The 23,244-nt window shown below is 39.5% G+C and overlaps 1 protein-coding gene and 1 long non-coding RNA gene across 3 annotated transcripts; one reads left to right on the top strand and one right to left on the bottom strand.

Annotated features, from left to right (window-relative positions):
- The first annotated feature begins 278 nt into the window (after positions 1-278).
- On the top strand, positions 279-1,414 carry LOC133148748 (uncharacterized). Its single transcript, XR_009712824.1, has 4 exons — positions 279-385; positions 612-789; positions 901-1,062; positions 1,334-1,414. It is a non-coding gene; the product is annotated as an uncharacterized LOC133148748 (long non-coding RNA).
- Positions 1,415-12,282: 10,868 nt separating this feature from the next.
- Positions 12,283-22,876, bottom strand: LOC133148749 (uncharacterized). 2 transcript variants are annotated; one of them, XR_009712825.1, is made up of 9 exons: positions 22,479-22,876; positions 20,558-20,667; positions 19,193-19,405; positions 18,674-18,781; positions 17,699-17,879; positions 16,811-16,979; positions 13,927-16,729; positions 13,643-13,765; positions 12,283-12,714 (listed from the first exon to the last, which is right to left on the bottom strand). XR_009712825.1 is itself a non-coding variant. In XM_061271665.1 (6 exons), the coding sequence occupies exons 3-6, from the start codon at positions 19,401-19,403 to the stop codon at positions 16,603-16,605; spliced, it is 1,590 nt and encodes a 529-aa protein (XP_061127649.1). In that variant the 5' UTR covers positions 19,404-19,405; positions 20,558-20,667; positions 22,479-22,822; the 3' UTR covers positions 14,663-16,602. The 2 variants fall into 2 exon arrangements, 1 of the variants encoding a protein (XP_061127649.1); XM_061271665.1 differs by lacking the exons at positions 12,283-12,714; positions 13,643-13,765 and having other exon boundaries at positions 14,663-16,729; positions 17,699-18,781; positions 22,479-22,822.
- Positions 22,877-23,244: the final 368 nt, after the last annotated feature.

Raw genomic sequence — 23,244 nt, 5'->3', positions numbered from 1 at the left:
TTTGCGTCGTCTGCGTTCATTTGTTTCACTTTGGCTGCGAAAACGGCACCGAGAGAGCGCTGTTTTTCGATCGCGAGAGAGAGGGCAGACAGAGCTAGCTACTGGTAACGTTAACTGTTAGCTAGCTTGTGATAGCAGTAACTTTAACTGACCAGATTGTCTTTTTTTTAAACTTACTGAAGCCACAAAATGATATATGTATATATATACATGTAGTACTTGCTCCGACAGTACGATGGTCGTTACTGTGTCGTTATTTTATATTTTTATGCTGCGCAAGAGTATTTTCCCGCCTTTCTTTTTTTCTTCACCTTCTCCGCCTCCGTATGCGTTTTCCTTCGGGAGGCAGCACCACCAAGCACACGTCGCGACGTCCAGAAACTCGGTAAGTAGGACTACTATCACTATAAGTAATAAAATAAAATAGTAATACACAAGTAGTAATCAGTTTGCTTGCCATCAGTTACTCTATATGCTCCTTTTATCTGTTTTATGTACAGCTTGTAAGATATGTATGCTCCCTGCCCTGTTTTTACAGTCATTCATGTGAACCAGATCATTTATAAAATGGACTGCTGTGAAATATGATTTTTGTTATGTCTGACTTTAAGGAGAGACAATCCTGACTGCAAAAAAATGGATGCTGTCGATCGAGGGGAGGGTCATAATCCCACCTGCTGCTCACGTGGCTGACTTCACCACTGTCTTGGCCACTCTCTTCGCCTGTTACTATGTTTTCAACCTAGAGTATCAGGTGGAAACCTGCACAACTTTGGAATTTATTCAGAGGTATTAACCGATAAAATTATAAATTAACTTTATTCCCACTGGCATTTTCTATATCTCTTTGATAATTGCAATTGTCTCAACCTCTAACTCATTTCATATGTTTTTGGTCAGGATTAATCCTGACTCCACCAAGTGCAGTGCCAAGGAGCAGATGAGCCGGAAGACTGGGAGAGTGGTGAGGAGAAAGACTTGATACATGAACCCCCATGTGATCTCCTTCATCATGGAGTTCATGAAGGCTTCACTTCATGGAGGCTAACTGACTAGATACAGGTGAGGTTCAGATAAGGGTCACAACTAATTTGCATATCAGCTGTTTCAATGCAGAGATTTATTTTCTCTCCGATCTAACTTGCGACATATTCAATTCGATTTTTAATCATCTCATGAGTAATCGTTACATCCCTACTAATAATATAACTCCAACCTTGCTAATTGCATGAGTGTTCCTGCAGCCATGTGACACACTTCCTATCAGGAACAAGTATCTTGACATGACAACGACATCACCATCATCTTAATGTATTTTCTTCTTTAATTTCAGGGCTCCTGTTTTGTCCAAGCCCAAGGAAGTTTTGTCTAAAAGGTTTGGTAATGTGCTTTATGTTCCTGTTCACAAAAAAAATAAATAACCCTGTTAACAAATTTCTTGTTGTCTGTTGTTAATTGAAATATTTTAGAATATGGGTCATTCTATTAATGATTAATACTAAATCACTGATTCAGCATTTAAATTGTACAGTGAGAAACTCAATTTACAATGATTACCTGGTACCTACTGTTACTGCATTGCCATATACAATACCGTTCATTTGTTTGTACAGTAAATAAACCAGTTATTTAAAGGCAACTGAAAGCGCGGTATTTCATTGATATTTATTCTGCAGTTAAGCAACTAATACTGTAAATGCAAATAAAATCAGTTTTTAATTTTTTAGTATACAGTTAAAACATCTAACTGTAAATAAAACTGAAATCACAGTATTTAAATGTTATTTTGTATACAGTTAAACAACTAATACTGTAAACGCAACTGGAATCACAGTATTTAATTGTTATTTAGCATACAGTTAAAACATCTAATACTATAAATCCAACTGAAATCACAGTATTTAACTGTTATTTAGTCCACAGTTAAAACATCTAATACTGTAAATACAGCCAAAATCACAGTATTTAACTGGTTTTTGCTTTACAGTAAATACAATAATACTGTAAATAGGGAATACAGTATATCTACTGTAAAACGTCTTTACAGTAAGTTACTGGTTTTCTCGGCGAGCTGAGCACTTTTTCTGAATTGTGCCGCTCCCGTCACTCTGGTTAGGTTGGCATCGAGAAAAACGCTATCGGGTGCTTTAGAGTGCCGAGTTATTCACTGCGCATGAAGAAAAGACCACCTCCAACGTTTGGTTTATGTTTAATAAGCATTTTTAATTTTATTGCTTAAATCGCATTTTCTCGGCGAGCTGAGCACTTTTTCTGAATTGTGCCGCTCCCGTCACTCTGGTTAGGTTGGCATCGAAAAAAACGCTCTCGGGTGCTTTAGAGTGCCGAGTTTACTGCGCATTAAAAAATGTCCACCTCCAACGTTTGGTTTATGTTTTATAAGCATTTTTAATTTTATTGCTTAAATCGCATTTTCTCGGCGAGCTGAGCACTTTTTCTGAATTGTGCCGCTCCCGTCACTCTGGTTAGGTTGGCATCGAAAAAAACGCTCTCGGGTGCTTTAGAGTGCCGAGTTTATTACTGCGCATTAAGAAATGACCACCTCCAACGTTTGGTTTATGTTTTATAAGCATTTTTAATTTTATTGCTTAAATCGCATTTTCTCGGCGAGCTGCACTTTTTCTGAATTGTGCCGCTCCCGTCACTCTGGTTAGGTTGGCATCGAAAAAAACGCTATCGGGTGCTTTAGAGTGCCGAGTTATTCACTGCGCATGAAGAAATGACCACCTCCAACGTTTGGTTTATGTTTAATAAGCATTTTTAATTTTATTGCTTAAATCGCATTTTCTCGGCGAGCTGAGCGCTTTTTCTGAATTGTGCCGCTCCCGTCACTCTGGTTAGGTTGGCATCGAAAAAAACGCTCTCGGGTGCTTTAGAGTGCCGAGTTTATCACTGCGCATGAAGAAATGACCACCTCCAACGTTTGGTTTATGTTTTATAAGCATTTTTAATTTTATTGCTTAAATCGCATTTTCTCGGCGAGCTGAGCGCTTTTTCTGAATTGTGCCGCTCCCGTCACTCTGGTTAGGTTGGCATCGAAAAAAACGCTCTCGGGTGCTTTAGAGTGCCGAGTTATTCACTGCGCATGAAGAAATGACCACCTCCAACGTTTGGTTTATGTTTAATAAGCATTTTTAATTTTATTGCTTAAATCGCATTTTCTTGGCGAGCTGAGCACTTTTTCTGAATTGTGCCGCTCCCGTCACTCTGGTTAGGTTGGCATCGAAAAAAACGCTCTCGGGTGCTTTAGAGTGCCGAGTTTATTACTACGCATTAAGAAATGACCACCTCCAACGTTTGGTTTATGTTTTATAAGCATTTTTAATTTTATTGCTTAAATCGCATTTTCTCGGCGAGCTGAGCACTTTTTCTGAATTGTGCCGCTCCCGTCACTCTGGTTAGGTTGGCATCGAAAAAAACGCTCTCGGGTGCTTTAGGGTGCCGAGTTATTCACTGCGCACGAAGAAATGACCACCTCCAACGTTTGGTTTATGTTTTATAAGCATTTTTAATTTTATTGCTTAAATCGCATTTTCTCGGCGAGCTGAGCGCTTTTTCTGTATTGTGCCGCTCCCGTCACTCTGGTTAGGTTGGCATCGAAAAAAACGCTCTCGGGTGCTTTGGAGTGCCGAGTTTATTACTGCGCATGAAGAAATGACCACCTCCAACGTTTGGTTTATGTTTTATAAGCATTTTTAATTTTATTGCTTAAATCGCATTTTCTCGGCGAGCTGAGCACTTTTTCTGAATTGTGCCGCGCCCGTCACTCTGGTTAGGTTGGCATCGAAAAAAACGCTCTCGGGTGCTTTAGAGTGCCGAGTTTATTACTGCGCATTAAGAAATGACCACCTCCAACGTTTGGTTTATGTTTTATAAGCATTTTTAATTTTATTGCTTAAATCGCATTTTCTCGGCGAGCTGAGCACTTTTTCTGAATTGTGCCGCTCCCGTCACTCTGGTTAGGTTGGCATCGAAAAAAACGCTCTCGGGTGCTTTAGAGTGCCGAGTTATTCACTGCGCATGAAGAAATGACCACCTCCAACGTTTGGTTTATGTTTTATAAGCATTTTTAATTTTATTGCTTAAATCGCATTTTCTCGGCGAGCTGAGCACTTTTTCTGAATTGTGCCGCTCCCGTCACTCTGGTTAGGTTGGCATCGAAAAAAACGCTCTCGGGTGCTTTAGAGTGCCGAGTTTATCACTGCGCATGAAGAAATGACCACCTCCAACGTTTGGTTTATGTTTTATAAGCATTTTTAATTTTATTGCTTAAATCGCATTTTCTCGGCGAGCTGAGCGCTTTTTCTGAATTGTGCCGCTCCCGTAACTCTGGTTAGGTTGGCATCGAAAAAAACGCTCTCGGGTGCTTTAGAGTGCCGAGTTTATCACTGCGCATGAAGAAATGACCACTTCCAACGTTTGGTTTATGTTTTATAAGCATTTCTAATTTTATTGCTTAAATCGCATTTTCTCGGCGAGCTGAGCACTTTTTCTGAATTGTGCCGCTCCCGTCACTCTGGTTAGGTTGGCATCGAAAAAAACGCTCTCGGGTGCTTTAGAGTGCCGAGTTATTCACTGCGCATGAAGAAATGACCACCTCCAACGTTTGGTTTATGTTTTATAAGCATTTTTAATTTTATTGCTTAAATCGCATTTTCTCGGCGAGCTGAGCACTTTTTCTGAATTGTGCCGCTCCCGTCACTCTGGTTAGGTTGGCATCGAAAAAAACGCTCTCGGGTGCTTTAGAGTGCCGAGTTTATCACTGCGCATGAAGAAATGACCACCTCCAACGTTTGGTTTATGTTTTATAAGCATTTTTAATTTTATTGCTTAAATCACATTTTCTCGGCGAGCTGAGCGCTTTTTCTGAATTGTGCCGCTCCCGTCACTCTGGTTAGGTTGGCATCGAAAAAAACGCTCTCGGGTGCTTTAGAGTGCCGAGTTATTCACTGCGCATGAAGAAATGACCACCTCCAACGTTTGGTTTATGTTTAATAAGCATTTTTAATTTTATTGCTTAAATCGCATTTTCTCGGCGAGCTGAGCGCTTTTTCTGAATTGTGCCGCTCCCGTCACTCTGGTTAGGTTGGCATCGAAAAAAACGCTCTCGGGTGCTTTAGAGTGCCGAGTTATTCACTGCGCATGAAGAAATGACCACCTCCAACGTTTGGTTTATGTTTTATAAGCATTTTTAATTTTATTGCTTAAATCGCATTTTCTCGGCGAGCTGAGCGCTTTTTCTGAATTGTGCCGCTCCCGTCACTCTGGTTAGGTTGGCATCGAAAAAAACGCTCTCGGGTGCTTTAGAGTGCCGAGTTTATTACTGCGCATTAAGAAATGACCACCTCCAACGTTTGGTTTATGTTTTATAAGCATTTTTAATTTTATTGCTTAAATCGCATTTTCTCGGCGAGCTGAGCACTTTTTCTGAATTGTGCCGCTCCCGTCACTCTGGTTAGGTTGGCATCGAAAAAAACGCTCTCGGGTGCTTTAGAGTGCCGAGTTTATTACTGCGCATTAAGAAATGACCACCTCCAACGTTTGGTTTATGTTTTATAAGCATTTTTAATTTTATTGCTTAAATCGCATTTTCTCGGCGAGCTGAGCACTTTTTCTGAATTGTGCCGCTCCCGTCACTCTGGTTAGGTTGGCATCGAAAAAAACGCTATCGGGTGCTTTAGAGTGCCGAGTTATTCACTGCGCATGAAGAAATGACCACCTCCAACGTTTGGTTTATGTTTAATAAGCATTTTTAATTTTATTGCTTAAATCGCATTTTCTCGGCGAGCTGAGCGCTTTTTCTGAATTGTGCCGCTCCCGTCACTCTGGTTAGGTTGGCATCGAAAAAAACGCTCTCGGGTGCTTTAGAGTGCCGAGTTTACCACTGCGCATGAAGAAATGACCACCTCCAACGTTTGGTTTATGTTTTATAAGCATTTTTAATTTTATTGCTTAAATCGCATTTTCTCGGCGAGCTGAGCGCTTTTTCTGAATTGTGCCGCTCCCGTCACTCTGGTTAGGTTGGCATCGAAAAAAACGCTCTCGGGTGCTTTAGAGTGCCGAGTTATTCACTGCGCATGAAGAAATGACCACCTCCAACGTTTGGTTTATGTTTAATAAGCATTTTTAATTTTATTGCTTAAATCGCATTTTCTCGGCGAGCTGAGCACTTTTTCTGAATTGTGCCGCTCCCGTCACTCTGGTTAGGTTGGCATCGAAAAAAACGCTCTCGTGTGCTTTAGAGTGCCGAGTTTATTACTACGCATTAAGAAATGACCACCTCCAACGTTTGGTTTATGTTTTATAAGCATTTTTAATTTTATTGCTTAAATCGCATTTTCTCGGCGAGCTGAGCGCTTTTTCTGAATTGTGCCGCTCCCGTAACTCTGGTTAGGTTGGCATCGAAAAAAACGCTCTCGGGTGCTTTAGAGTGCCGAGTTTATCACTGCGCATGAAGAAATGACCACTTCCAACGTTTGGTTTATGTTTTATAAGCATTTTTAATTTTATTGCTTAAATCGCATTTTCTCGCCGAGCTGAGCGCTTTTTCTGAATTGTGCCGCTCCCGTAACTCTGGTTAGGTTGGCATCGAAAAAAACGCTCTCGGGTGCTTTAGAGTGCCGAGTTTATCACTGCGCATGAAGAAATGACCACTTCCAACGTTTGGTTTATGTTTTATAAGCATTTTTAATTTTATTGCTTAAATCGCATTTTCTCGGCGAGCTGAGCACTTTTTCTGAATTGTGCCGCTCCCGTCACTCTGGTTAGGTTGGCATCGAAAAAAACGCTCTCGGGTGCTCTAGAGTGCCGAGTTTATTACTGCGCATTAAGAAATGACCACCTCCAACGTTTGGTTTATGTTTTATAAGCATTTTTAATTTTATTGCTTAAATCGCATTTTCTCGGCGAGCTGAGCACTTTTTCTGAATTGTGCCGCTCCCGTCACTCTGGTTAGGTTGGCATCGAAAAAAACGCTCTCGGGTGCTTTAGAGTGCCGAGTTATTCACTGCGCATGAAGAAATGACCACCTCCAACGTTTGGTTTATGTTTTATAAGCATTTTTAATTTTATTGCTTAAATCGCATTTTCTCGGCGAGCTGAGCACTTTTTCTGAATTGTGCCGCTCCCGTCACTCTGGTTAGGTTGGCATCGAAAAAAACGCTCTCGGGTGCTTTAGAGTGCCGAGTTTATCACTGCGCATGAAGAAATGACCACCTCCAACGTTTGGTTTATGTTTTATAAGCATTTTTAATTTTATTGCTTAAATCGCATTTTCTCGGCGAGCTGAGCGCTTTTTCTGAATTGTGCCGCTCCCGTCACTCTGGTTAGGTTGGCATCGAAAAAAACGCTCTCGGGTGCTTTAGAGTGCCGAGTTATTCACTGCGCATGAAGAAATGACCACCTCCAACGTTTGGTTTATGTTTAATAAGCATTTTTAATTTTATTGCTTAAATCGCATTTTCTCGGCGAGCTGAGCGCTTTTTCTGAATTGTGCCGCTCCCGTAACTCTGGTTAGGTTGGCATCGAAAAAAACGCTCTCGGGTGCTTTAGAGTGCCGAGTTTATCACTGCGCATGAAGAAATGACCACTTCCAACGTTTGGTTTATGTTTTATAAGCATTTTTAATTTTATTGCTTAAATCGCATTTTCTCGGCGAGCTGAGCGTTTTTTCTGAATTGTGCCGCTCCCGTAACTCTGGTTAGGTTGGCATCGAAAAAAACGCTCTCGGGTGCTTTAGAGTGCCGAGTTTATCACTGCGCATGAAGAAATGACCACTTCCAACGTTTGGTTTATGTTTTATAAGCATTTTTAATTTTATTGCTTAAATCGCATTTTCTCGGCGAACTGAGCACTTTTTCTGAATTGTGCCGCTCCCGTCACTCTGGTTAGGTTGGCATCGAAAAAAACGCTCTCGGGTGCTCTAGAGTGCTAGTGTTTATTACTGCGCATTAAGAAATGACCACCTCCAACGTTTGGTTTATGTTTTATAAGCATTTTTAATTTTATTGCTTAAATCGCATTTTCTCGGCGAGCTGAGCACTTTTTCTGAATTGTGCCGCTCCCGTCACTCTGGTTAGGTTGGCATCGAAAAAAACGCTCTCGGGTGCTTTAGAGTGCCGAGTTATTCACTGCGCATGAAGAAATGACCACCTCCAACGTTTGGTTTATGTTTTATAAGCATTTTTAATTTTATTGCTTAAATCGCATTTTCTCGGCGAGCTGAGCACTTTTTCTGAATTGTGCCGCTCCCGTCACTCTGGTTAGGTTGGCATCGAAAAAAACGCTCTCGGGTGCTTTAGAGTGCCGAGTTTATTACTGCGCATTAAGAAATGACCACCTCCAACGTTTGGTTTATGTTTTATAAGCATTTTTAATTTTATTGCTTAAATCGCATTTTCTCGGCGAGCTGAGCACTTTTTCTGAATTGTGCCGCTCCCGTCACTCTGGTTAGGTTGGCATCGAAAAAAACGCTATCGGGTGCTTTAGAGTGCCGAGTTATTCACTGCGCATGAAGAAATGACCACCTCCAACGTTTGGTTTATGTTTAATAAGCATTTTTAATTTTATTGCTTAAATCGCATTTTCTCGGCGAGCTGAGCACTTTTTCTGAATTGTGCCGCTCCCGTCACTCTGGTTAGGTTGGCATCGAAAAAAACGCTCTCGGGTGCTTTAGAGTGCCGAGTTTATTACTGCGCATTAAGAAATGACCACCTCCAACGTTTGGTTTATGTTTTATAAGCATTTTTAATTTTATTGCTTAAATCGCATTTTCTCGGTGAGCTGAGCACTTTTTCTGAATTGTGCCGCTCCCGTCACTCTGGTTAGGTTGGCATCGAAAAAAACGCTCTCGGGTGCTTTAGAGTGCCGAGTTTATTACTGCGCATTAAGAAATGACCACCTCCAACGTTTGGTTTATGTTTTATAAGCATTTTTAATTTTATTGCTTAAATCGCATTTTCTCGGCGAGCTGAGCGCTTTTTCTGAATTGTGCCGCTCCCGTCACTCTGGTTAGGTTGGCATCGAAAAAAACGCTCTCGGGTGCTTTAGAGTGCCGAGTTATTCACTGCGCATGAAGAAATGACCACCTCCAACGTTTGGTTTATGTTTAATAAGCATTTTTAATTTTATTGCTTAAATCGCATTTTCTCGGCGAGCTGAGCACTTTTTCTGAATTGTGCCGCTCCCGTCACTCTGGTTAGGTTGGCATCGAAAAAAACGCTCTCGGGTGCTTTAGAGTGCCGAGTTTATTACTGCGCATTAAGAAATGACCACCTCCAACGTTTGGTTTATGTTTTATAAGCATTTTTAATTTTATTGCTTAAATCGCATTTTCTCGGCGAGCTGAGCGCTTTTTCTGAATTGTGCCGCTCCCGTCACTCTGGTTAGGTTGGCATCGAAAAAAACGCTCTCGGGTGCTTTAGAGTGCCGAGTTATTCACTGCGCATGAAGAAATGACCACCTCCAACGTTTGGTTTATGTTTAATGAGCATTTTTAATTTTATTGCTTAAATCGCATTTTCTCGGCGAGCTGAGCACTTTTTCTGAATTGTGCCGCTCCCGTCACTCTGGTTAGGTTGGCATCGAAAAAAACGCTCTCGGGTGCTTTAGAGTGCCGAGTTTATTACTGCGCATTAAGAAATGACCACCTCCAACGTTTGGTTTATGTTTTATAAGCATTTTTAATTTTATTGCTTAAATCGCATTTTCTCGGCGAGCTGAGCACTTTTTCTGAATTGTGCCGCTCCCGTCACTCTGGTTAGGTTGGCATCGAAAAAAACGCTCTCGGGTGCTTTAGAGTGCCGAGTTTATCACTGCGCATGAAGAAATGACCACCTCCAACGTTTGGTTTACGTTTAATAAGCATTTTTAATTTTATTGCTTAAATCGCATTTTCTCGGCGAGCTGAGCACTTTTTCTGAATTGTGCCGCTCCCGTCACTCTGGTTAGGTTGGCATCGAAAAAAACGCTCTCGGGTGCTTTAGAGTGCTGACTTTATCACTGCGCATGAAGAAATGACCACCTCCAACGTTTGGTTTATGTTTTATAAGCATTTTTAATTTTATTGCTTAAATCGCATTTTCTCGGCGAGCTGAGCACTTTTTCTGAATTGTGCCGCTCCCGTCACTCTGGTTAGGTTGGCATCGAAAAAAACGCTCACGGGTGCTTTAGGGTGCCGAGTTTATTACTGCGCATTAAGAAATGACCACCTCCAACGTTTGGTTTATGTTTTATAAGCATTTTTAATTTTATTGCTTAAATCGCATTTTCTCGGCGAGCTGAGCACTTTTTCTGAATTGTGCCGCTCCCGTCACTCTGGTTAGGTTGGCATCGAAAAAAACGCTCTCGGGTGCTTTAGAGTGCCGAGTTATTCACTGCGCATGAAGAAATGACCACCTCCAACGTTTGGTTTATGTTTTATAAGCATTTTTAATTTTATTGCTTAAATCGCATTTTCTCGGCGAATGAGCGCTTTTTCTGAATTGTGCCGCTCCCGTAACTCTGGTTAGGTTGGCATCGAAAAAAACGCTCTCGGGTGCTTTAGAGTGCCGAGTTTATTACTGCGCATTAAGAAATGACCACCTCCAACGTTTGGTTTATGTTTTATAAGCATTTTTAATTTTATTGCTTAAATCGCATTTTCTCGGCGAGCTGAGCACTTTTTCTGAATTGTGCCGCTCCCGTCACTCTGGTTAGGTTGGCATCGAAAAAAACGCTCTCGGGTGCTTTAGAGTGCCGAGTTTATTACTGCGCATTAAGAAATGACCACCTCCAACGTTTGGTTTATGTTTTATAAGCATTTTTAATTTTATTGCTTAAATCGCATTTTCTCGGCGAGCTGAGCACTTTTTCTGAATTGTGCCGCTCCCGTCACTCTGGTTAGGTTGGCATCGAAAAAAACGCTATCGGGTGCTACACTGTAAAAAAAAAACCGTTGTTTTTACGGTAAAAAACTGGCAGCTGTGGTTGCCAGAACTTTACCGTAATAAATATGGTGTAACATTTTTTTACATTACGGTAAAAGGATATTAGGACAGTTGATTTCACGTTTAAGATTGCCATTCAATTCAATATTTTACCGTATAAAAAAAAGGTTTTTCCAACAAAAGAAAAGCTGTTTTGCCATATATTTGACAAGAAAATACCGTATGAATGCCGCATAAATTAAATATTTTGCCATTAATTATTACACTATTTTACTGTAAAAGTAAAACTGTAATTTCCACGGTAAAAAACTGGCAGCTGTGGTTGCCAAAATTCTACCGTAATAAATACGGTAGAGCTTTTTCTGCTATTACGGTAAAAGGATTTTGTACTGTTGATTTGACAGGTAATATTGGTATTTTATTTCATATTTTACCGTATAAATAAATATTTGTTCCATCAAAATAAACAGTTTTGTTTTAAAATTGACATGTAAATACCTTATTAAATAAGGATTTTGCTAGGAAATGTTACAGTATTTTACTGTTCAATTAACAGTATCTAATATAAAATACTACGTTATTCTGTACAAATTCCCTGGAAATATCATATAAATAAAGGTTTTCCATTAAATATGACTGTGTTTCACCGTATACTTAAAGTGAAAAGAATATTTTGGTGTCCAAAATTTTACCGTAATAAATACGGTAGAGCTTTTTCTGCTATTACGGTAAAAGGATTATGTACTGTTGATTTTACAGGTAATTTTTGTATTTTATTTCATATTTTACCATATAAATAAATATTTTTTCCATCAAAAGAAACCTAGTTTTGATTTGTAATTGACATAGAAATACTATATAATATAAAAGATTTTGCCTAAAAGTATTTTAGTGTTTTACTGTACAATTAACAGTATTAAATATAAAATACTACTTAATTCTGTATAAATTCCCTTTAAATATCATATAAATAAAGGTTTTCCTTTATATATATATATATATACCGTTTTTCCCATGTATAATGCGCCCCCATGTATAATACGCACCCTAAAAATGGCTGGAAAAAAGCCTGTACCCATGTATAATACGCACCCAAATTTTGACTCTGTAAACGTAAAATTATTTCAGAAAAAAGATCATCTTTGGGAACAACCGGATGGTATTCTGCCGGTCAGTATCACTGCGCATGCGCTAGTAAACTCGATAGCGAAGAAATGTTTCAGATTTGTGTAGGGTACATTGTGACAGCAAACGAGCAGGTGATCGAGCAGGCATCTGATACGAGAGCATTGTGTTCGTATGGAGCGTGTTTGAAGTGAACAGCAGAGAACAAAGCGCATCCGTAATGGCGGCCTCCGTATCATATCCGGATTTAAAAAAATAATAATAAAAAATGTTTGTACCCATGTATAATGCGCACCCCAGAAAAAACTGCCAGCTGTGGTTTCCAGAATTTTACTGTGATAAATACAGTGGAAATTTTTCAGTATTTAGATTTTATTAATGTTGATTTAACTTTTAATGATTAACATTATCCCACATTTTTTCCATCAAAAGAAAGACATTCACCCGAGAGCCAAGAGCAGTCACCCCGTCGCCCTCCTCTCTCTGCCGCTGGAAGGGCGGTGTGCGGTACATCTCGCGGGGCCCTTGTCCGCGGCGCATCGTGTATTGTTGGTTGCTGCTTTGTGTTGCGGGGTGGTGTCCTATGCTGTATGGAAGGCGGGCCGGTGGAGGGGATCGGGTACGGCGGCTGTACTCCAAAAGAAATCTGAAAATGGACAAGAAAATAATATAAACCAGGATTTGCAGGTATTCTCATTAGATCAGATTATTACAGTTATCTCATTCCTCTCGTTCCTCCTTCTTGGGGCCACGATTCGATTCAAAATCGATTTTTGATTCAAAAAGATTTTTTATTAAAACGATTCGATTTTATTCATAAAGATTTCTTATTGGGTTTCTGATCATGATCTACTCTCATCTGCTTTGGTATACAGAATGACAAGTGGACATAAAAGTGTCCTTTTCACATTTATTACCGTATTTTCCGGCCTATAAGGCGCACCTTCAATGAACGGCCCATTTTAAAACTTTATCCTTATATAAGGCGCACCGGACTATAAGGCGCACCATCATGTCAGATTTTTAATCCAAATCAAATCATTCTCCATTTTATCTTTTTTATTTCAACTTCAGACGGAACAAATTACTTTATAATCATAAAATAATGATCCATAGTCTTTTTGATTCATGATTCATAGTCTTCAGCGGGCCACTTATGATTGATTTCATGACACAATGCTTTGGGCCAGTTTAAATTTAGGAATTTGGTCCATATATAAGGCGCACCGGACTATAAGTTGGTTTTTGAGAAAATTTTAGGTTTTTAGGTGCGCCTTATAGGGCGGAAAATACGGTAAGTTAAATTCTTAGGGAAGTGCCTTTATCAACGACATTGTGTGGTCCTCAATTAGGTAGCTATCTATACAATACGTTTGAACAAAAATAAAGGACTTCTGCATAATACAAAGCCTGGTGTGCCTGTTTTTTAAACAATTTTTTTTTAATTTAAAAAATCGATTAAAAAATCGTTAAACAAAGATCTTATGTGCATCGATTTTTCCCCCACCCTTACTGAATACATATAATACATTTATTAATAATACATAATAAATTAGTTATTGCCCATTACTCACAGGACTTTTGTTGCATGTGCAGGGTCATGGTGAATGTAGTAGTCGTTGGCTCTCTTCAGTCCATACTTTGCATGCCCCTCTCTCATCTACGAGTGTTGTCAGTCTCTCTTTCTCACTCTCATTCTAGGGAATACAGTAAGTTTAAACATAATTATATTATATTTTACCAAGAGCATATCAAGCATTTTATAGTGAGATCTATTTTATAATCAAACGAAACATCCTATTGAAGAAATGCCCCACCACTGTCAGTCTACAGCAGCAGTGTGTAAGGAAAAACTTACCATAAACGTTGTGACTGAATGCATTAACAGGTCCACGTTGAAGGAGGACCATGTTGACAATAACATCACCACTCAATTTCAGGACCTTTGGAGGTGTTTGGCTTGGCCTATTGGAAGGAGATCAATAGTTTGAGGTTTGAGACTGATGTATATCTGATCTAATGTATATATTCCAAATAAGTTGCCAACTTACCAGCTCAGTTCCTTAGCATTCCACTCCACCCCTCCATACAGTTGAATAACTGAACATTTTAGGTGTTTTTTTTAGGGAGGGATAACAGGTCAAAAAGTATTCCATACAGAAATGGTATATATAATGTAATAATTAGGAACCCGAAGATTATCTTACTCATAAATATGTAATAAACATTGTCCAGTCACCAATTCAAGTTTAAAGTATATAAAACGTTAGAACATTGCGATATGATTAGATATGAAGGACATGACAAATGTAACCATTTTTGACCAGTTGAAAAGGGATAAAAAATTATTCACTTTAACATGCCTAATTAGACACGAAGACTTTGGGAAACACCAGATAAATATTGGGATTTGGTTTAAAAAACAACTGGATAAATCTATACAAATTTTTGTTTTTGGCGACTGGATGGGGAGCACTTCTCTCATGTGAATTGCTTAGAAATTCCCTTATTGTTAACCACCCATCCTCTAAATCAGGGGTCACCAAACTACGGCCCGCGGGCCGGATACGGCCCGCAGGACCGTTTAATCCGGCCCGCCAACCCTGAATAAATTGTATTATTAAACTTTTTTTTTTTTTTTGCTCATTTTGCCTGCAATGACTGCGTTTCCCCAGTAGATGGGGAAGCGCTCGCCTGCGCATTTACTACCGGAAGCCGTGTCAGAAAGCTCGGTGCACACTCACAAGTGCGTGTACGGACATGGCGCACTCGCGCTCTATTTGTATCAGTCCCGAATTTAGAGCGTGGGCTGTGACGACAGCATTCTTGTAATTTGCGCGCTGAGCTTTCAGATGCAGTTTTGCGCTAAAGCCACCCACAAACCTTCCCCTGGAATCCTTCCGTTAAAATGTCGCCCAAGTAAAGCAGGGTGAACACAGTGCCGAGCGTTTAAAAGAGTTGCCAATTTGGCTCGACGTACGCGACGTGACGTTCAGCCACATGAACGTCAACATCTACCCGTCACAGATCGAGGTAAACGGACCAACACCTCGGATCTCGCCTAAGAATTGCCACAACAAATTTTACTCCAGACTATGACGCACTATCAAACTTTAACAAAAAAGACAGCGGTGTCTACAAGCCTACTGGAACCTACAAAAGGATTATAAGGAAGGAACACAAGAACTTTAAGAGACTGCTCATATGTGTCAGAGAGGTTCTGCTCTGACAACTGAGCTGAACTTTTATCTGTTAAGATTGTGCATGGCACAACAGAAAGTTAATGTTCCATGGTTTTTTTTCTATGAAGAACCCAGAGAGAGTTATTTAGTTATTATTTATTTCCTGTTTTTTCTGTGAAGAACTCAGAGAGGGTTTAGTTATTATTTATTTCATTAATAGTGTTATTATTTGTTTCCTGACTTTTTTTTCTGTAAAGAACCTGGAAAGGGTTATTAAATAACTGTTATTTGGTTATGTGTGGCTTTCTGGAAAATAAAAAAAAAAAAATTTTTTTAAGCTCCCCTACGATCGTCACACTTTTTCTGTTACAAACTGCCACCGGCCCGCCATCAGAGAAGGGAAAGGTTATGTGGCCCTCACAGGAAAAAGTTTGGGGACCCCTGCTCTAAATGCTCAAGGTCTCTTGTTTGTGGTTGTATGTCATTCCCGCACCTTCCTGTCAGTCTTAGGCTGTCTCTCTCAAATGAAGGTTAAAAGCCCAAAAAATATCTTGATAGAAAATGGCCATAGCTGTTTTTATAGCATCAACATTTACCTAAACTTTATTTACCCCTTTCCTGGCAACCATACCCACTTCTGTATAACAAAAAGCCTCAACAGCATATGACAAGTTTTTTTTAGGTTTTTTCGTACATATTTATTGACAAAACTCCATATAACAGCTTGAGTATTGACTCAATAGATTGAGTCAGGCTGTATTATGTGTAACTCCGCAAACAGTCAGCAGCTGTGTTACAGTGAACTGTAAATTGCATTTAATAATCCACTGGCAGACAAATAATCAACTATGACTCTCTGAAAGAGTGACTCACATAAACGTGATTTACATGGGACTACAATATTTTCAACACTTATTCTACTCAATAAACCTGAACGACCAATTGGCCACAAAAAACATGTTCTTCTTACATTTTGAAATATAGGAAAGTTATTCCACTTCTGTGAAGTTGTAAACAGCATTGGTTTGAAATTGTACAAACTATAGAATTCACAAAACAATTACCTTAAAGACTGTAAACGAAAAAAAGTGCCATCAAAGACATTTCTGGATTAATTAGCACAAATCCACTGATCGCTCTCAGTGAAGCTAAACACGTACCTTTAGAAACCACCAGACATTTTCCAACAAAAAGTTAACACTGGATTTCAATTTACCTTGTGGTACAATTTTAAAAACAAAATAGGTACAGTGTACCATAACATATTGTATACTTGAACATCCAGTATACCTGAACACACATTAACCACTCATACCTTAACCACTTGTCCCTAAAGGGTTAATAGGGTGTGTCTATCTCCACTCATGGTCTGCGAGGTCTGCAATCAGAGTGAGGACTCTAGGATTGACTGAGAGTACTTTCTTTTTTTTATTCCACTCGACCTTGGTGCCTCTCTCAGGATTTATTGAGAAGAAACACCTTCATAAGAAAAAAAACAAAGAAGTAACAATTAATGGGTGAGATCAAAGAAATTATTGCTCTAGCAGAAATAAACTGTACCTTTGGAGAAACTCTAGTGTTGATCGTAGTTCCACTGGGTAGTGTATGTTGAAGCAATAGAAACTCCCAAACAGCAGGCAAACGGCAGAGGTGAAGGAAGTGATGTGGTCGTTGACAACCTTTTGGTCAATGCTCAACATGAATGTGTCAGCAGAAAAGCAACAGGACCCTGAAAATATTAACAACATAAAAAACAAAATGAAAAAATAAAAACATTCAGTTATAAGGACTTAAATGTCAGATATTGACTAAAATACAATGGTGCTTATTACATTAAAACAACAACAACATTTTAATAGCGTACTGAAAACTGAGTTAATTTAAACTATGCTATTGCATTGAATTCTCCTATGGGCTGGTCTTGGTGCCAGGTGAAGTAATAAGATATACAAGTGTAGGTAGGTAGGTAGGTAGATAGGTAGATAGGTAGGTAGGTAGGTAGGTAGGTAGGTAGGTAGGTAGGTAGGTAGGTAGGTAGGTAGGTAGGTAGGTAGGTAGGTAGGTAGGTAGGTAGGTAGGTAGATAGATAGATAGATAGATAGATAGATAGATAGATAGATAGATAGATAGATAGATAGATAGATAGATAGATAGATAGATAGATAGATAGATAGATAGATAGATAGATAGATAGATAGATAGATAGATAGATAGATAGATAGATAGATAGATAGATAGATAGATAGATAGATAGATAGATAGATAGATAGATAGATAGATAGATAGATAGATAGATAGATAGATAGATAGATAGATAGATAGATAGATAGATAGATAGATAGATAGATAGATAGATAGATAGATAGATAGAATAGTATAATTTGATGTCAGTATACATATAGATTTAGCTGCGGGGTTTGGTTAGACATTTAATTTTTGTTTACTTACCACACACAATTATGCAGGGTGTTGCCGGCAACTTCTCTATCTGAACCTCTTGGGCCAGGCATGTCTCCTCAACGTATTGGAGCAGGTTCTCCTCCTTCTCACCAAAATGAGCCAGTAAAAGAAGTACCATCTTTACAAGGTCTTGTGAGCAACCATCCAAATGGCCCAGCTCAGTCTGAAACTTGAGAAGAGCATCCAGGACTTGTTTGCGTTTTTGTGCATCAACATTCTTGAAGAAGTTTAAGAGGCGTCTTCCTTTTTTCTCCACATTGCCAAGGAAAGTATCCATTAGACTCAGACCAGTAAGTTCTTGGAAGTGTGCTACCATACCAGCTTCCTTGAACAAAAAGGGCCACTCTTGGCTGAGTTTCTGAATGCTTGTCCCCTTGTTGATGTCTTTACGCTGTGTGTAATAGGTGGACTGTATTAACTTTTTCACATTGTCTGCATTGAAGTCAATCTCTTCAAACATCTCCTTCATCTTGTTTTTTTTTTCTTGCTGACTCTCCATAGTCTCAGAGAGTGGCAAATATTTCGGCTCCCAGTTTATACAGCCATATGTGTCTTGAACTCTGGCTTTTTGTTCAGCTGGAATTTCTTCAGTATCAGACTCATCTGGTGCAACCTTGCGTTTTCTTATTTTTGGTGTGTTGGGTCGTTTCACATTTTCAACTCGTGCTTGGAGTTGCTTTACCAGTGAATGATATCCAGGTCCAATGACATCACCCTCTATGACATCTTGGAGGGCTTCTGGATACTTGGCCACCATTCTTTTGCCTATCTCTGTAGTGTTGTGTTTGGTTGGATTATTACACATCTTCATGATCTCAGAAACCACTATCCTTACCATCTCTCGCCGCAGCCGCGGACTAGGTCTCACCTTCCTTTCTAAACTCTGCACTAACTCTTCAGGGAGCTTCTGCCATGGTATCTGGAATGTCTCTACCCAGTTTGCCACAAAAGTGGAACAGTTACCTGAGGGGGATGAGGTGATTGAGGAGGATGATGGTGAGGGAGAGACTGAAGGTGGAGAGGAACAGACGGACAGTGGAGAGGAAAATGCTGCAGTTGTAGTGCTTGAGTCTGTAACAGAAGAACAGGAGAAACATTAAACCTTGAAGGATGTCGTGCTTCTCTGTTGAATATTTTATGTATTGTTAATATGGCTGCAACTAACATTTTTCATTGTCAATTAATCTATTCGTTGTTTGGTCCATAAAATGTTACAAAATAGTAAACAATGTTGATCACTGTTCAAGGCCTCAAGTGTCTTGTTTGTCCATAATATTAGAAAATGTTGTAAAATATGAGTTTTCATATTAAGTTTTTCCCTTTTTAAAAAATTTGACTCAAAACAATGATTAAAATAATTGTTACTTAATTTAATAATTAACTGATTACTTGTTAACTGTTAAATAACTGGATAATGTGTGCTATGCTGTTATGGCAATGTAGAAATTTTGTGAAATTATGTTAAATTTAAAAAACACTTACTGTTCTGGGCCCAAGCAGCAACAAGTCTTCTGGCTTGGACTGGCTTCAACACTGGCAGCAAGTCTCCTTCTGTAATGTACTGCAGATCATCTATGGTCTCAGCACCAAATCCCTTCAATGTATCTTCCACTGAACTAAGAACTGCTTGAGGAAGGTCTGGAAGCACTGCAGCAATTGCACTACTTATCGTCTGTATCTCTGATTCAGCCATATCTATCAGATACACAAACACAAAGAAGTTGGCCTTTAGTCTACTGACATCAAAGCATCTACTCTGACAATACACTGTGCTTCAGTGGCACTATCTGGTATCATTTTTGATGTAAGATGATAATGGCCACATGTCAATCAGTTCATTAATGTGTAGGCACTGCAATCTTCCACTGTCATTTTTCACTGAGTACATGTGGTAGTGTGGCAGGAATTCTGCTGAATACACTCTCATCAGCAAATGAAGTGCAGAATCATCTTTAACTACAAGGAGGAGGAGTTCACCAAACTCCATTGAGTCATCATTCCTAGTGACAACGAATTGCCCCTTTTTGTATATTATCCCATTATACTGCAAATCTACAGGAATCTTTGTATTAATTTCAGTGAAGCCAAATTGTAAGACTGCATCTTTAACTTGTTCACTGTATAGCTCAGAGTAGAAAGGTACGCCTTCTTTCATAAGCAAGGCTTGAGGACTCACTGACCCAGCTGAAAGATAGGCCTGAAACATCTGATGTCTTTCTGAAAGAGTGAGACACAGGTTTTTAAAGTTTTTCAAATGCCTTGCACATCTTTTAAAGTAACTATGCTTACTTTCAAAGCGCATAGTCCATAGTCTCATCAGTGGGCCAAATTTTAAAATCAGTCCTGGGTAGTGGCGCAAATAATGATGCTTTGGTCTCAAGTTGGTATCTGGAAACAGTGCTTTCCTGGAATCCAAATATTCCTGAATTAGAGCATCCAGGTAAAGAACCTGTGGCTCAGAAATCTTTTGAGCGCAAATCAAGTCAACTATGTCCTTTAGTTGCAGAGTTAATTGCCACACATCATCTTGTGCGTCTTCCACTCTGTCTCCAATGATTAAAGGTAACAGTCGTAAAAAGTTCCAGTTTTGTACAGCATGACCAGAAAGTCGCAGTGTTTTAGGACTGACCTCACATGGCTTGGAGGAAGCATCTACAGCTCCATATTTGAACTGATTAATGCGTCTGTTCAAAATAGTGTATGTGAACCATCTCTTTTTTTTAACAAAGTACCTCAGGTAAAGTGCTAAATCATAAGATAGGACACCCTCAAAGATGTCGTGACCAAGACAGGGGGGGCAAACCAGGCAGACAAACATCAAAGTGTTTTAAGGTATTAAATTCTGACCTGAACTTTATTCCATGAACATCCGCCACGCCTTCAGCTTGTAACTGATCCACTGCTGACTTGTAGCTTTCAGGGGTTCTTTCTGGTCCGCAAGAAATTGGGTCATCCCCCTGAAATTGAATTCGAGAAATGAGGCAGTATCTGCAGAAATATTTTGAAGAACTGAAATTTTCAGTAAAGCCACCAATGCAATGCGAGCCCAAGTTGTCTCCAGCAATGCAGTAGAGAGTCCCTTTAACAACATTTTCATCTGCCATTGCAATCCCATTCTCCTCCAGTAGTTTCAAGTCAGCCAGTAGCTCTGAAAAAACCTTGCCATGGCCAAATTCTTTAAAGTCCTTTTCTCTACACAGCAAAACCAGCTGCATGTGATCAACATTTGATCGAAAATGTGGGGGCAAATTTAATAGTGAGAAGTACACAGCCAAAATTTTGTGCTTCTTTTTTGCAGAACCCAAAGGGTTAACGACCTCAAATGCATCCTGGTATAGTATCAGCTTAAGGCAGTGCTTCTCAAATAGTGGGGCGCGGTGCTATTCCTGGGGGGGCGCGTGTGACCCTGGGGAACAGGCTTTTTTTTTGGCAGTACTAGAATAAAGTGTAATTGCGTGTTTACTACAGCAGGGGGCAGTGGCGCTCTCATTGTTACTTCTGTCACGTTTGCGACAGTGCAACATTTTACGACTTACAAGACAAGTTAGGATAGTCACGGTGGGGAGGGGGGGCGCGAATAGTTTTCTTCTTGCTAGGGGGGGGGCGTAACAGAAAATAATTGAGAAGCACTGGCTTAAGGCAAGATGCATTTTCTTGAAAAAAGGTATTTGATTTAAACACCTTACCATCATGGCAGTCACAGAGAACATCTGGTTTTGAAACAGAATTATCGTAAGGAGCTGCTGACATGAGCACTGATTGTAACATATTCTTCAGTGTGTTTAACACAGGAATGTAGTACGCAAATCTTTCTGTTCTGTTCTCATCTCTCCCTAGAAACACCTTTTTGGGCTCAACATATTTAAACATTTCTTTGAAACACTGTGCTCTAGAGTATGCTGTCCTCATTGGCCCTGTGTGACACGCTGAAAACAAATCACATTCCTTTACTGTATCACAGATTTTTACAATCTCTTCATCTGATACTGACAAATCTTTCAGAAGCAAGTTTAATCTGTTCAGTGTATATGTGTGTCCCATCTCATGTATGTTTTGAATCTCTTCAACGATGGTCTGAATAGTAGATGCTGGAATAAGAAGCTGGCCCATAAGTTTTATGTAAAATAAACACACATTTCTGAGGTACAAGTCACTGAAATTAGACGAGTCCCCAAAAGTGTTTTCAGCAGCCTCTGATACACTGGCAGTTTCGTGCACGGTAGGGATGTTTTGCTCATTTGTAGAAGGACTTTCTGAGTTTGTATCTCTGAATTGGCCACAAATCACATGTGCTGAACAATGTCGGTGTTTTCTGGACATATGAGAAGTAAATGAAGACTTCACAGTAAAAAGTGAGGTTTTGCATCCTCTCACTGGGCAGTTTATGGGGTGTCCCTTTGCTATGTGCTCCTTAAGGTGAGCAAGCAACTCCCTGACTCCGTCACACTGGCGCTCACAAAGTGCAACCGTGCACTTCAATGTAGCTTTAGCCATAGCATGATCCGGAGCAGTCAACGAGACTGCACTATGGTGGCGATAGAAGTGCGATTTTAATGCTGCATATCTAGAAAATACCTGCTTACAGTCAATTTCCACACACTTGAAAATACAACGGGGCTCATTGCGATGCAGTTTACAATGCAAAACATATGCTTTAAGAGACTGAACAGATTCTCCACAAACACAACAAGAATACATCTTACACGTCAAACAGGGAAATATCAACCATAAAACCTAACCTAAAAACCATATAAAACATCAACCTTACCGTAGTAAGATGCTGAAAATGAGCAAAATCCAAAATGAGAGTAGAGAAAGTTTCGACGTTGTGGTGCTGCTGCCGTAACCGTTCGTTGCTTCGTCCACTGGTAGCGGAGCCAAGTGCAAGGCGCTGATTGGACGCCTCGTCAAGATTCAAACAATCAGTTTGAATTCTGGCGCCCTTTCTTTCTTTTTAAAAATAAACAAAAACTCTGTAGGCCTATTTTATTTTGCTAAGTCCTTTTCACCTTTGGTGGTTATTGAACAGGTTTACTGCAAAATAATAAAAAAAAGGGAAAAAAAGAAAATCAAGTGCAAGTTTTTTCGATCTTTTTTTTTTAAACGACTTTTCACAATAATGGACCATCTATAAATGCAAACTTCAAGCCTACAACCTGTTTATTTCATATCGAATATCATATATATATATATATAAACAGATTAATTGGTGATTATGAAAATTATTCAAGATATTTGTAACTCTAAATACATTTAAAAGTGTAAAGGCTCAAATTATTCTAACTTTCTGTCTCTCTCTCTCAATTTGTTTTTCTCAGCAAATTTTAAAGATGCTGCAAATAACTGCACAAGACAGTTGTGGCTACATACACGCACAAGCATGTGCTGTCGCCCTCTCCGTGTCCACACTGCCACACTGGTAGGATAGAGTCTGCCGGAGCTTTGACACGACAGATCGTAGAACTTTCCGTGTGGTACCTGTGTTCTAATGTTAGCTAATATAGTAGCTCAAAGAGGCTTGAATAGTCAATTTT

This window comes from Syngnathus typhle, unplaced genomic scaffold, assembly GCF_033458585.1.
Source record: "Syngnathus typhle isolate RoL2023-S1 ecotype Sweden unplaced genomic scaffold, RoL_Styp_1.0 HiC_scaffold_153, whole genome shotgun sequence".
NCBI classification, from domain to species: Eukaryota; Metazoa; Chordata; class Actinopteri; order Syngnathiformes; family Syngnathidae; genus Syngnathus; species Syngnathus typhle.
This window is presented reverse-complemented; position numbering and strand designations above follow the sequence as displayed.